Source organism: Mus caroli, unplaced genomic scaffold (assembly GCF_978045245.1).
Source record: "Mus caroli unplaced genomic scaffold, Mus_caroli_1 scaffold_7, whole genome shotgun sequence".
NCBI classification, from domain to species: domain Eukaryota; kingdom Metazoa; phylum Chordata; class Mammalia; order Rodentia; family Muridae; genus Mus; species Mus caroli.
Window position 1 is genome coordinate 77,661,483 of NW_028227262.1, and position 13,568 is coordinate 77,675,050.

General features: G+C 44.3%; 1 protein-coding gene across 5 annotated transcripts in view; it reads right to left on the reverse strand.

The window, feature by feature from the left end:
* Chmp3 (charged multivesicular body protein 3) overlaps window positions 1–13,568 on the reverse strand; it is a 45,553-nt gene that overhangs the window by 849 nt on the left and 31,136 nt on the right. For 3 of the 5 annotated variants that reach the window (XM_085840538.1, XM_085840542.1, XM_085840543.1), the window contains 3 exons: window positions 12,514–12,635; window positions 8,878–8,992; window positions 5,169–7,107 (listed from right to left, as the gene is read on the reverse strand). In XM_085840538.1, the coding sequence (XP_085696664.1) occupies window positions 6,956–7,107; window positions 8,878–8,992; window positions 12,514–12,635 (389 nt within the window). In that variant the 3' untranslated portion in view covers window positions 5,169–6,955. Of the gene's footprint in view, window positions 1–4,026; window positions 4,233–5,168; window positions 7,108–8,877; window positions 8,993–12,513; window positions 12,636–13,568 lie in introns of those variants that run through there. The other 2 variants (XM_085840539.1, XM_085840541.1) reach the window with 2 other exon arrangements.

Consider the following 13,568-nt stretch of genomic DNA (forward strand, 5'->3'; position numbering starts at 1 on the left):
GGAGGCAGAAGCAGGTTCGTCTCTGTGAGTTCCAGAACAGCCAGAGCTATGTAGTGAGACCCTGTCTCTAAAAATTAAAAAAGATCAAAGAAAGAAGTGTGCTTGTTGTTAAATCTCTAAAGACTTTTTAAAAAAAAGTGACACCCTTCCAATTCTATGGATTAAAGTTGAGCTGCTGAAGGCAGCCAAGCGTGCTTGCCTTGCATGAGGCCCTGGCCTTCCTCAGTTCAGAAGCCTAAAGTACAGCTGCTCTCTGTAGTTTCCCCCAGCCCAACCATACATACCAGTGAGTTAGCAGAACAGGGATTTGCTGCTGTCAATGAAGTCATCTCAAAGACTCACAAGCCACACAAATCTGTCCTCTTTTCAAAGAGGGCCTTGATTGGTCTCTAACTCAAATCCACCTACCTCTGCCTTTGCTGGGATTAAATGTGAGCCATCACACCAGCTCATTTTCTATTGGGTATGCTGTATTCTCCAGGTGGGTATTTTAAAAGAAAAGCCTTGTTTTGGAGGCTGAAGTCATGGATGCCTAACCTTTGGTAAAGGTTACATGGGAGGCAGCCATGACAGGACTGCATGGATGAAGGTGAGAACTAGCACAGTGAGAAACAATGCCGAGAAGAAAGACATAAATAAAACAAACAGGTTTCAAAAACCTCAATCACACACAGAGTATAAAATGAAAATTGCAGGGCTGTAGAGATGGCTCAGCTGTAGGGATGGCTCTTGCAGAGGTCCTGAGCTCAATTCCCAGCAGCCACATGGCAGCTCACAACTATCTGTTATGAGATTCGATGCCCTATAGTGTATATGAAGACAGCTAGCTATAATTTACTCACATAAAATAAATCATAAAAAAGAAAATTACAAATCAATACTACTTATACACAGGAAAAAAGTCCTAGATGAGAAATATTAAGTTCAAATACAGCAAGATGTTAAAAATGGAATGACACAAATTGAACCATGTACGGCCAGGTTAATATAAGAATATCTGCATAAACCAGGTAAACTGAGAGAGTGTGTGCTCTGTAGACCAGGCTGGCCTCAAACTCAGATCCATCTGCCTCTGCCTCCCAAGTGCTGGGACTAAAGACATGTGCCATCTCTACCCAGATTTATACATTCCTTTTGAGACATCTTCAAACCTACAGTTCAGACTGAACATAAACTATTGTTTAAAAGTACACACATATACTCAGTAAGCTGGTGAAATGGGTTCGTGATAAAGCTACCTGCCACCAAACCTGGCAATCTGATTTCAATTCCTGGATCCCCTATTGGTAGATAGAGCCAAGTCCTGCATGTTGTCCACTAACCTTCATACATGCCCACACACATACACAAAATACATGATAAACTCCAAATCAGAAATGGCAAGATTTACTGCTCTGAACAAACACAAACACGCAAATGGTAATGCATCCAGTTGGGTAGGAAACACTAGTGTGTATTTCTCATCACTTCATACAGAAGTCTGGGCCCAGCAATGCCCCATCCTCTTGTTCTATGTAGCTCTGGCTGTCATGGAACTTGCTGACTAGATCCACCTGTCTCCGAAGTGCTGGGATTAAAAGAGTGTGTCACCGCTGTCACCAGCCTACTCTACACCTTTTCACCTCTCCCTTCCCTCTCCCACCCTACCACTTCATTGGCTTAGTTTTAAGTTACTGTCACATCAGCCTTGAGGACTAGACATTTTTTTGCAGGGGAGATACAGGGTCACCAAATACCTTTAGGTTTTGTTTGCCAGCAAATGTGTGGTTTTTCCTTTATTCTGAAGGGACTACTGCTGCACAGACTTTTTTCAACCTTTTTTTAAACACCCTAGAAATGTTAACCTACTGTTTGTTGGCCTCAGTAGACTGTGGCTCTGTGATCTGCTTCTTCTGTCAGGATGACTAGACACTGCTGCACGCCAGGCTGGAATGATCAACTGGAGCCCTGAAAAGGTGGGGTCTGCATGGGCCCTTCTCCAGGATTTTACTGTCACAGTTCTTTTAGATGGCATTCAGTGAAACAACTTGTGCATATAAACCAGTCGGGGCAGACAGGGGCTATATGTGAGCCTTGGAGAAGGGGAAGTAGTTTTCAGGGTGAATGCAAGTCATTGGCTGGAGTTTTTAAAGTATGGGAATGCCTCATTTGCTGGGCAGTTCTTATGGTGGATTGGAGTTTGAGCTTGTAGGTTTGCCTACTTGATTTTCCTCAGATAAATTAGGGAAAAGCTCAGAGGAGCTACCTGAACATGGCAGAGGCAACCTTACATATCTGGCTTCCCACAGTGGCCTGTGATCAGAGACTGTTAAATCTTACTGAGGATCCCTTTGCCTACCTCACTTCTCTTTGGCTTTTAAAGATTCTTTTTCTTATGAGGCCTCTACTGTTAACTGGCCCAGTGTGAGTCCGCAGAGTTTAGCATGCTGTTGTGGGGATTGTTTTGGGATAAGCACTCCAACACCAGAGAGGAATAGGCCAGGACAGCTCCTGAAAGGCCTCAGTGCTGTGTCCAGTTTGAGCTCTTGTTTTATGCTCTAAACCACAAGGTAGGATGGGCAGGCAAGCGAGAGCTGCCAGGTAGCAAGGAAAGCCATGGTCGGCAGAGGCAGTACAGACAGAGCTTCAGTGAATCACTTCAAGTCAGGATGTAATAATTGTAATGATTTCCTACCTTCCTTTTTCAATGCTGACTTTTTGTTTCCTGCAGAAGCCTTTTCAGTCTTAGGAGGGTTTCAGGCATTATTTCTTTAAATACTCTGTTAAGACTACCATCTGTAACACTGAGCTCAATGAAGTCACACTCTAGACTGTTGTATTTTATGTAAATCCTTGAGAACAGAAAGCAGGATAGGAAGTTTGAAGTTTTTTTCCTCTGCCTTTATGACATGAGATGGAGAGGCTGGGACGGGGGCAGAGGGGCAGGGGAGGGCATGACTGTCTGCCTCGGGTGAACAATGAGCACTTTGGGCTGGAAAGCTGATGTTTCGTTTGACAAAGTGAGTGGGGCTGGGGCTGTACCATGGTAATTTAAGAGCCCTGGAATTAAGTGCCAATTTTATTGAAAGCAAGTGAGTCCTGATGGGGTGGTAGAAAAGCCAGTATTTCTGTTGCTGCACCTCCTGTAACCGAGTGGGATAGAGGGCCATGTTGCAAATGTGAACTGTTTCTAGCGATGCCAATAGAAACAAATGGGGGGGGGGGGAAAGAATATATGCAAGCAGGTAAAGCGTTGCTCAGCATGAAAGCATGGCCTGTTCACTGAGGGCTTGGAAGAGAGCTGTGAGTCTCCTCTACCCAGCTAAAGTCTGATTATCAACATACAAAGCAAAGTGCCCAGGGATATGGGCAAGCTAATGCCAGTGTCTCTGTAAAGAAACTCACTGGCTCTCTATCAAGCATTGTGGTGTTCCAACACATCAATTCTTCCCAATGGAAACCACAGATTCAAGGCAATCCCAGATGACAGGAGCAAACTATCTTTTGAATCTCAGTAAATTAATTCTAATGTTTAAACAAAGAGGCAAGAGACCCAGAATCACCAACACAACTTTTTTTTAAAAAAAGAATACCTGGCGGGGTAGTGCACACCCTGAATCCCAGCAGGTAGACCTCTATCAATCTGGGCCAGTCTGGGCTACACAAGCTCCAGGCCAGCGAGGACTACATAGTGATTCCCCATCTCAAACACGTCAAGGGTGACTATGTCCTGACTGATCATGTCTGTAATACTGCTTTAGCACTTTGTGCTTTGACACTGTTTGCCTGTGGTGCTGGGAACTGACTCCATGCTGGGTAACTGCTCCACCACTAAGCCCTACCACTAACCTTTAGGTGGATGACTGGTTTGAGCCAGAGTTAATTATTAGCCCAGGCAATCCTCCAGCCTTTGCCTCCAAGTGACAGAGTGGTATGTGGGCATCTGTGTCTCTCATATCTGGCTTGGGGTGGAAGGACAACAGAACAGGGACGGAAGTATATCCAAATAATAAAACTGATCAGTGTTGGCAAAAACAAACAAACAAATGCAGCACTCGTTACTTTAATCATCTGAGACCAAACACTTGACAAAAATCAACCCAGAGGAGGAAAGGCACTACTTAGCTCAGTCTGAGCACAAGGCTGTGGGCATTTCAGTTTTTCCTTTTATTCCTCCTATGACCTGCTATGAGAGGTTGAGTCTTCCATACCTTGGCACTTCTCTCTGGAAATATCCATTGGTGTCTCTCAATCTAAATAGACAAAATAACCATAATATATATATGTGTGTGTATATATATATACATATATATATATATATGTATATATGTGTGTGTGTATATATATATTTACAAGTATGTGATACACACACACACACACACACTCACAATTGGACTGGCAGAAAGACAGCCTTTTTAATAAAAGATCCTGAACTACTGGATATCCACATGAAAAAAAGAAAAGAAAGAAAGAAAGAAAGAAAGAAAGAAAGAAAGAAAGAAAGAAAGAAAGAAAGAAAGAAAGAAAGAAAGAAACAAAACTGTACACAGACTTTAACATTCTTCATAAAAAGGAACTGAAACTGGATTATAGACCTCAATATAAAACACAAGGGTCAGTAAGTTGGCTCAGTAAAAACAACCACGCTTACCTCTAAGCCTGACCATGAGAGTCCAAACCTTGAGCCCACAGTGGGAAGAGAACCAGTTCCTGCAAGTTGTCCTCTGACCTCCACATTCCACCACAATAAATACACGTAACTAAAGTAGATAAACTACTAGGTAACATAGAGATTTTAAATGACCTTGGATTAGGATGTGAGCATGCATGTGTGTGTGCATGCATGAGCAATGCTTGTGCATGTGCATGTGCACATGTATGTGTGTGTGTGAGTGCCTGCCTGTGTTGGTACCTAAAGACTGAACCCAGGACCTTGTGCGTGCCAGGTCAGTACTCTACAACTGAGCTACATCCCCAATCCCCCGTAGTAATACTTTTATAATTTATTTCGTTTTATTTTATGTGCATTGGTGTTTGAGAGTGTCAGATTCCCTGGAACTGGAGTTACAGACATGTGGGTGCTGGGAATTGAACTCAGGACCTTTGGAAGAGCACCCAGTGCTCTTAACTGCTGAGCTCCAGCCCCCAATACTTTTTTTTAAACACCAAAGGCATAATATACAAAATAATTAAGAAGCAGGGTTTTATTAAAAGTAAAAAAGAAAACTTCAGCTTTGAAAAACTGTCAACAATGAGAGAATAGAACAGAGAATAGGATAAAATCTGATAGATGATTGGTTCAAAATCTGTAAGAGGTCCTTAAACTTGAATAATCAGAAAACAAACAATCCAGGTTATAAAATGAACAAACACCAACAACGGAGAAATCCAGGCAGCAAGCTCAGTGTGGTGGTAGAGCAGACAGGTCATGAGTTCGAGGCCACTATGTCAACATTTTCAAACAAGATACAGAGAAGGCAAGTATAAAAACAGATGCCCAGTGTACTTCAACACAAATCCCTCATGACAAATTCTGCCAAAGCCACAGAATGGCAGGCAGAGCTCTTCCTCCTGAGGGGGACAGTACATGCTCTGCACGGCTGGTTTACCTTACAGCATAGCTTTGTGCTGACCACATGATCCCATGGTTGAGCTCTCTGGTATCCAGAGGAATTAAAACACACAGGGAAAACTGCTACAGACATTGCTTCAAACTCCCAAACTCAGAAGCAGTCCAGATGGCCTTCAAGACAAGCTGTGGTACAGCTAGAAAATGGAACGCTGCTCAATGAGAAGGGCTGAACAGTCAAGCCATGAGTCCACGGAGGAACGTAAATGCATATCACCACGTGAGGGAAGACATACTGAAAGGCTGGAAAAGGAAAGCCCATGGAGACAGCAACCGGGTCAGTGGGTGCCAAGGGATTAGAGAGGAAGCAATGAACAGCACATGGGTTGTGTTTTGGGTAACAAAGCCATTCTGTACAATACTGGCGAACACTGGCTGTTGTACTTTAGGGGTTGTGACTTCAGATGACAGCTGTTCTCATTTGTGAAAATCATGCATACCAGAAAGCTTTTCAAACTGTTCCATACAGTGCTACTGTTGGATTATTTCTCAGTGCATCTAAAGCACGCTCTGGTGTGTATGTTTCAATGCCATAATCCAAACCTCTTACTGGTCAGCTCTTACTGCTCATGGTTAAGGCTATGTCCCTGTGCACAAGACACTTAGCTCCAGGCAGGGATGGACTGCAAGAGTCCTGATCCCAGATCTAACTGTCCTGCATGTCACTTGCAGTGGGGAAGAATGACTACCAGCTATAAAAACTCCCTTGTACACACCAGTGTATGATATGGTCATTTAGTCAACACAGCACGTTAACCCGAAGGTTAAACAAATGACAAAATGCACAAGAGTGGCCCCCACAACCAGCCTGTGAAGAGCAGGACCAGCGGCCCCCGAGCTGAAGGTACTTCTGCTAAGCTCCCATGTCCCGATGCTTGGAGATAGCATGTCCTCTTTCCAAGGCCAACACTGAGACAATCTGGGAAATTAATATCTTGAGTTCATTGCATGTGACATTTACAATGAGACCAAGAGCTAAAGCAGAAGTTTATTGACATCCATTAATATATTATTTTACACATACACACCAAATATAGAGTCCTCATCATTCAATCTACTCTTCTCAAAATTGCTTCATGAGAAAATGGATTTCTTTGCCCTCCCCCAAGGAAGATACTTCTGCTATTTATGCTCCTGAAAATAATACATTTGATTACACCACCTTCATAAAAGCAATCCTTAAATCCTCTGCAGATCGTGAAGATACACCAGCACAGAACCCTCTCCAAACGTAATGCTTCACAGCAGAGGTGTAGTGCAAGAGATACAGGAAATGGTGACTCCTCAGAGGCCGGATACACACCTAGAGGAGGACACCAGAGAGTTGAGACCCCCAACTGGGTGGCCCTAGCTTCTGAGTGTGGCCAGCCGTGACTGCATAGCCTCCAGGTCCTCTTCATCCTCTTCCTCTTCTCCCTCTTCAGAGGCAGCCATCGCTCCTGCGGGTTCAGGCTCAGGAAGGGCGTCGGTTACTTTACTGGGTGCTTTGCCCAAGGCTCCTGAAGGGAGAGTGAACAGCTTAAAACCCACTGCATAAGGAACAAGGTCCTTGGTTTCATAGACTCCACTCACGCCTGTGCCAGGGCAATGGAGCTGCTGCCCAGAGTGAGAATTTGCTTCCTCTGACAATGCACATCACAGCCGAGAGGAAGCATAGTGCGGGTGGGGAGACGAACTTGCTATGCTGCCCTTGAGTGAACCTCCTGCCTCCGTCTTCCAACTACAACAGTAAGAACACATCCATGCTCCCAAATCATAAAAATGTTCATTTCTAGACTATTGGGCATGGTGGTGTATGCTTGAGTCCATATACTTGGGGAAGAAGGGTCATTTTAGCTCAGGATCTGGGGGCCATCTTGGGCAAAATACTGAGACTTTCTAAAAAAAAAAAAAAGTCATTAATTCTGAAGTTCTTAATTTAAATTCTTAAATACTACTGAAAACCTAAATTTATTTTCTCTGAATAAAGTTTAAATGTTTAAGGCAGACTGTGTGGCACAGGCCTATAATCTCAGCTAACTGGAAAGTTGAGACAGGAGGATAGAAATCAAGGTTTATCCAGGCTACAGAGAGGTCGGCATGAACAACTTAATGAGCCCCTATCTCAAAATAACGACTGGAAACAGAGCTCAGCAGGAGCATGTCTATTTCGAGTGTGTGAAGCCCCAGTGCCACACAACCACACTGTTAGCCAGATGATTGGGGTGGGGGGGAGGGCGGGGGAGGGGCGGTGTTGCACACCTGTAATCCAGTATCCAAGTTTCCAAGTGAGGCAAGAAGAGTGACTGAGACCACCGTGGACAGTTGAGGTTTGGTCTGTTGCTATGTACTGTAATGCTAAATACTGGCCCCCAAGATCTGGTTGCCTCAGAGACAAGAGAATCCTCATGTATACCAAGTGATGCTATGTAACCTTGCTCCTAAATTTAAAACTACTGGTTGAATAAAGATGCCTATAGCCTATAACTGGGCAGAAGAGAGGTAGATGGGGCTTCAGTTCCCAGGACTTGGGATCTAAGGAGAGACCACATGAGGAGGAGCAGAGAGAGGAAGATGCACTGGGGTAAGGGATCTGAAGAACTGGCCTTGAGGGCTGGCTAGATGGAGTAGGATCAGCTCAGGCAGAAATGCCACGGCATGGTATTGACAGTGAAGCAGACAAAACAGCATAGAGGGTAGATATCTGCCCAGCTCTAGTGGTATTAAGGTTTATTATAAATATAAAAGTTTTGTGTCTTTTATCTGGGAACTAAATGATCTAAAGTGGGGTAGAACCCCCCAATTAATATTAATATTAACCACAACAGTGGTTATAAAGTAATTATTATAAACTACAATATTTGACAAAAAAGCTAAACACTTCAACCACCAAAAGAAATCCAACAAATAAACCGAAAAACCTAAACTATTTCCAAATTTTAACAAAATATTTTCCAATTACCTTCTGTCTCCCAATAATTTAAAACAAATAAAAATTAAATTCTACTATTTTCTTGAGCATAAAATACAGAAAACCAGAAATTAGCAATAGAAGTTAAAACTTTTTTTCTGTATTTAACACAGACATGTTTTAAAGTAATGTCAAATTCCTAACAGCTCTTTTCATTGTGAAAATTAGAAACTAAAAATCCTGTTTCTTGAAAACTAGGTATATAGCTTGACTTATTCCTTAAGAAATACCCTGCATACTCCAAATGCTGATGCAGCTAGTGCTGACTGACTCAGGGAGAAAGGGGGCGAGGGCAGGGCTGGAGGGCTCCTGCTCATACCTGCTGTGATTTCAAAGAGGATTCTGTCAATCTCCATCTCGGCTGCTTCTTCCATTTCTTCTTGATCATCCATGCTTTCAAATGTATCCTCTAACATCTCCTCTATGATTCCAGCCTGAATAGAGAACAGAACACCACCTCTCTCAACGTTACATCTGCTCCCACCAACACCTCAGAGAAAATTCTAGTCTCTCTGAGTCTAGCCCCTTTCCCAGGTGGCAAAGAAAATGTTGGATGATGGCCTCTCTGCAGACAAGGCACAAGAGCACACAGTGCTCTAAATTTGCAGGAAGGAGGCAAGTGCAGCCACTGTAGTAGTTCCTGCATTAACCTGGACTTAGAAAGCAGTCCTCAGGAACATGCTGAGAAGATGAAAAAAGACCCTTGAGCTGCTTGGAAAGCAACTGCACTAACACTGCAAATAAAACCTGAGGGGCAAGGGTAAAAACACAGGATGAAAGCTACAAGAGACACAAGAATAACAAAGGCCTGAGCAGGCACAGAATCCAGAAAATGCTCAAAAAACATCCCAGCATGTCAGGTCCCAACTGCTGGAGTAGGGTTACCCCGATGGGCGTACTGAGTATCAATTAATCACCAAACACTGATCATCAGAAGAGAAGCCAAGGGTTTCTGACTACAAAGCAAAACCAGTCACTTTACTAGAAGCCTCTGCCCTGCAGTCAGCCTTCTTTCCCAGAAAGTAACATGGAGGTGGGGAGATAGCTCAGTTGGTAAAGTGCCACAAAACTTGAGGACCCCCAAGCTCCCATCTGCACCCAGCCCTGGGGGAAGGAGGGTGTTCTAGCCGAGGCAGCTTAGCCGCCGGCCACCTAGCCAGACGGATGAGCTGCACGTTCGGTAAGATTCTGTCTCAAAAAAAAAAAAAAAAAAAAAAAAAGTAGAAAGTGATCGAGGAAGTCACCAGAAGTCAACCTCTGCTTCCACATGCACACATACAGTGCTCACATCCCACCCCCACATGAACAACTTACTCACTTTACATCCTGCTCATGGCCCTCCTCCCACTCACCCCCTCCCATAATCCATCCCCAACCCACCCTCCCCCTCTCCTCTGAGTGAGTAGCCCCTGCACACACAATGTTTTTAAAGAAAAAAATAGCAAGGGACCATGAAGCAAAAACGGCTCTCCAAAGCCCTGCAATTGTCCCCAACGTAACACTTAACAGTGTCCCCAACTCTCGATGACACCATTCTGTGTCTGTTGGAGCAAAGGGTCAGAAGCATATTCTTCCATATCAGAAAGGGGCCCCAGACACGCAGTCAAAGAGGGGGAACCCCAGTAGCCTTGCAAAACCAAGAGGCGTAGCTCCTTGTCTGCACACCCTGGAGCAGGTGGCAGTGATGGCTATGGCCTCTACCCATGTCCCAGCCATCCACTTAACCTTCCAGTCTTTGTGCTCCCTGACCCCTGAGGTGACTCTCTTAGACATGAATCTAGTGAGTATCTAGCCCAATTATAGCCCCTTACCCAACCCAAATGAACAAACTCATATTCATGGTCACAAAGGTAGGCCTCACAGCCTAGCTAGTTGAAAGTTATTTCAATGCTGCAGTCTACTGTTCAACGGATAGCACTTTAGGGGCTGCAGCATGAAGATTATTTGCAGCCTGTGCTACACATCTAGTTTTAGGACACCCTCAACTAATACAGTGAGATTCTGTCGTAAAACTAAGAAGTTCTTACAGACTAAGTAAAACTAAAAACTCAACCAAACAAAAAGGAGGGTCAATAACTACTTGTTAATTAGTTAAAAGTACTTAGCAGAACCCAAGTTGTAATGGCCTTCTCATTCTGGAGAGAGGAGTTATCATTTATCTACTTATTCACTTAATAGCAGCCATTCATCAAACTCCTGGCCTATGCCACAGAACCAGGCACTGGGGACAAATGCAATGCCTAAAAGCATGCCCCTGTTCTCTCAGAGCTGGGTCACTATGGACAGCCTCAATATGCACTCAGCCATGTACCACTGTTAGCACTCAGTCCCCAGAATCTACAATACACAAGCTTCCTCCACATCATACTGTTAGCGTTCACAAACCACTGTGAAAAAGAGCTTAGAGAGTCGTCTTAATAAACTCATTCCCTTCTCTCTTGGTGGCTATGTAAGTTAAAATGTGCCAGCTTGGAATTATACTCCAAAATTCCTCCATCATCCACCTCTATAAGCATAATAATCTCTAGTGTGGGCACATACCACATGTAAAGGACACGCCCCTCTAATCTATTTCTTGCTGCTACTGCCCAAACATTTTCTTTCTGAAGAGCTAGCCCTGGGATTTTATGATATTTTCCCATCTGTTCTCTAGCCCCTTCACAACCCTTCTGCGCACCGCCATGTCCAGTGTATGGTTCACTGTCACAGATAAAACATTCTGGGTGGTAGGTGGAGATCCACATACAAAAATTTGAGTTGTATATTCTTGGTTGTCAGACCACAAGTCTAAAGTACAAAATAGCACTTATACAAGATGTCAGCTCAGGGGCTAGTGAGATGGCTCAGCGGTTAAGAGCACTGACTGCTCTTCTGTAAGGTCCTGAGTTCAAATCCCAGCAACCACATGGTGGCTCACAACCATCTGTAATGATATCTGACGTCTTCTTCTGGTGTGTCTGGAGACAGTTACAGTATACTTATATATAATAATAAATTTTTAAAAATCTTTGGGCCAGAGTGAGCAGGGCCGGAGCAAGCAGGGCAGGAGCAAGCAGAGGTCCTGAGTTCAATTCTCAGCAACCACATGATGGCTCACAACCATCTGTCCAACTACAGTGTACTCATATACATAAAATAAATAAATCTTAAAAAAAGAAAGATGTCAGCTCAGATGACAAGAGCAGACACACCTGTGCCCCAGTTCCAGACTGACTTATAATCCAAGAGTCCCTGGGTTGCCTGGCAGCTTCAAGATTCAATGCCCTGTGTTAAATAGCTACCCCAAAAGAGTACCTGGAGATCAAGATAGGCCAAAATGCCTATCACTTGCCCTCCTGGCCCTGTCTGGAGGCCAGTAGTATAGTTGCTGTCACACCCTTATCCTGAAGGTGACAGGTACCTACTATTTTCTATCTGCTTCTCAGTCTCGCCTTTTTATAGTTTAAAAAACCATCAACAGTTACAGCCTCCAGGCCAGATCTGGGGCTCCTAAACAAATGACCTTTGACATTGAGAAGCAGAGGGGAGTGGTTACAAGAATGGACTTAAAGCACAACACAATTTATTTTCTAGCACTGAAGAAAATATAATCACCTTCCTTGCCAGCTTTACCAACACTCTCACAGCATATAGTGAAATTGGTATTTCTTTGTCTCCTCTTCTGCTGGAACTCACAGACCCCATTGCGAGATGTTCCCTGTCTGGAGATCTAGGCATTCTTATTCCTCTTCTCAACACTAACAATCCCACCAGCCTCTGAGATGCTTTGCAAAGAAATCGTTTCAGCCTCTTCTTAAGACACTTGTAGGAGTGCTCTCTCTCTCTCTCTCTCTCTCTCTCTCTCTCTCTCTCTCTCTCTCTCTCTCTCTCTCTCTCTCTCCCTCTCCGTCACATCCTTACAGCCCCAGCTCAGGACCCCAGAGTTTTGTAGAGAAAGCACAACTAGCCCAGTCACCTTCATCATTTCTTTGGACAGCTCCCGCATGGTGGCCTGGATTTCTGGGATCTTCACAAGGCTCTGCATTGCCTTCATCACTTCTGTGCTCTTCTGCAGAGAACCAGCTACTCTCAGGACCGCTGAAAAGGAAAGGCTGTATCACCCAGGAGGGTCCAAAAGACAACACAGAATGAGAGAGCTCCACTCTGGACTCCTCTAGTACATGGGCTGCCAAACTTTCTGCCACACCTTTAAGATATGTCATTGTGCTAGATGTCTGAGAGGTAATTTTTTAAAACTGACTCCTACCTAGCTCTGCTGGACAGTTTTAAGTCATCTTGACACAAGCTAGTTGTCTTAGTCAGGGTTTCTATTCCTGCACAAACATCATGACCAAGAAGCAAGTTGGGGAGGAAAGGGTTTATTCGGCTTACACTTCCATACTGCTGTTCATCACCAAAGGAAGTCAGGACTGGAACTCAAGCAGGTCAGAAAGCAGGAGCTGGTGCAGAGGCCATGGAGGGATGTTCTTTACTGGCTTGCCTCCCCTGGCGTGCTCAGCCTGCTCTCTTATAGAACCCAAGACTACCAGCCCAGGGATGGTCCCACCCACAAGGGGCCTTTCCCCCTTGATCACTAATTGAGAAAATGCCTTACAGTTGGATCTCATGGAGGCATTTCCTCAACTGAAGCTCCTTTCTCTGTGATAACTCCAGCTGTGTCAAGTTGACACAAAAATAGCCAGTACACTAGTCATCTGAGAGGAAGGAATCTCAAATAAGAAAATGCCTTCATAAGATTGGGCTACATAGGCCGGGCGTGGTGGCGCACGCCTTTAATCCCAGCACTCAGGAGGCAGAGGCAGGCGGATTTCTGAGTTCGAGGCCAACCTGGTCTACAAAAGTGAGTTCCAGGTCAGCCAGGGCTACACAGAGAAACCCTGTCTCAAAAAATCAAAAAAAAAAAAAAAAAAAGATTGGGCTACATGCAAGCCTGTAGAGTATTTTCTTAATTAGTGATTGATAGAGGCATAGTGATTGTGGGTGGTGCCATCCCTGGGCTGGTGGCCCTGG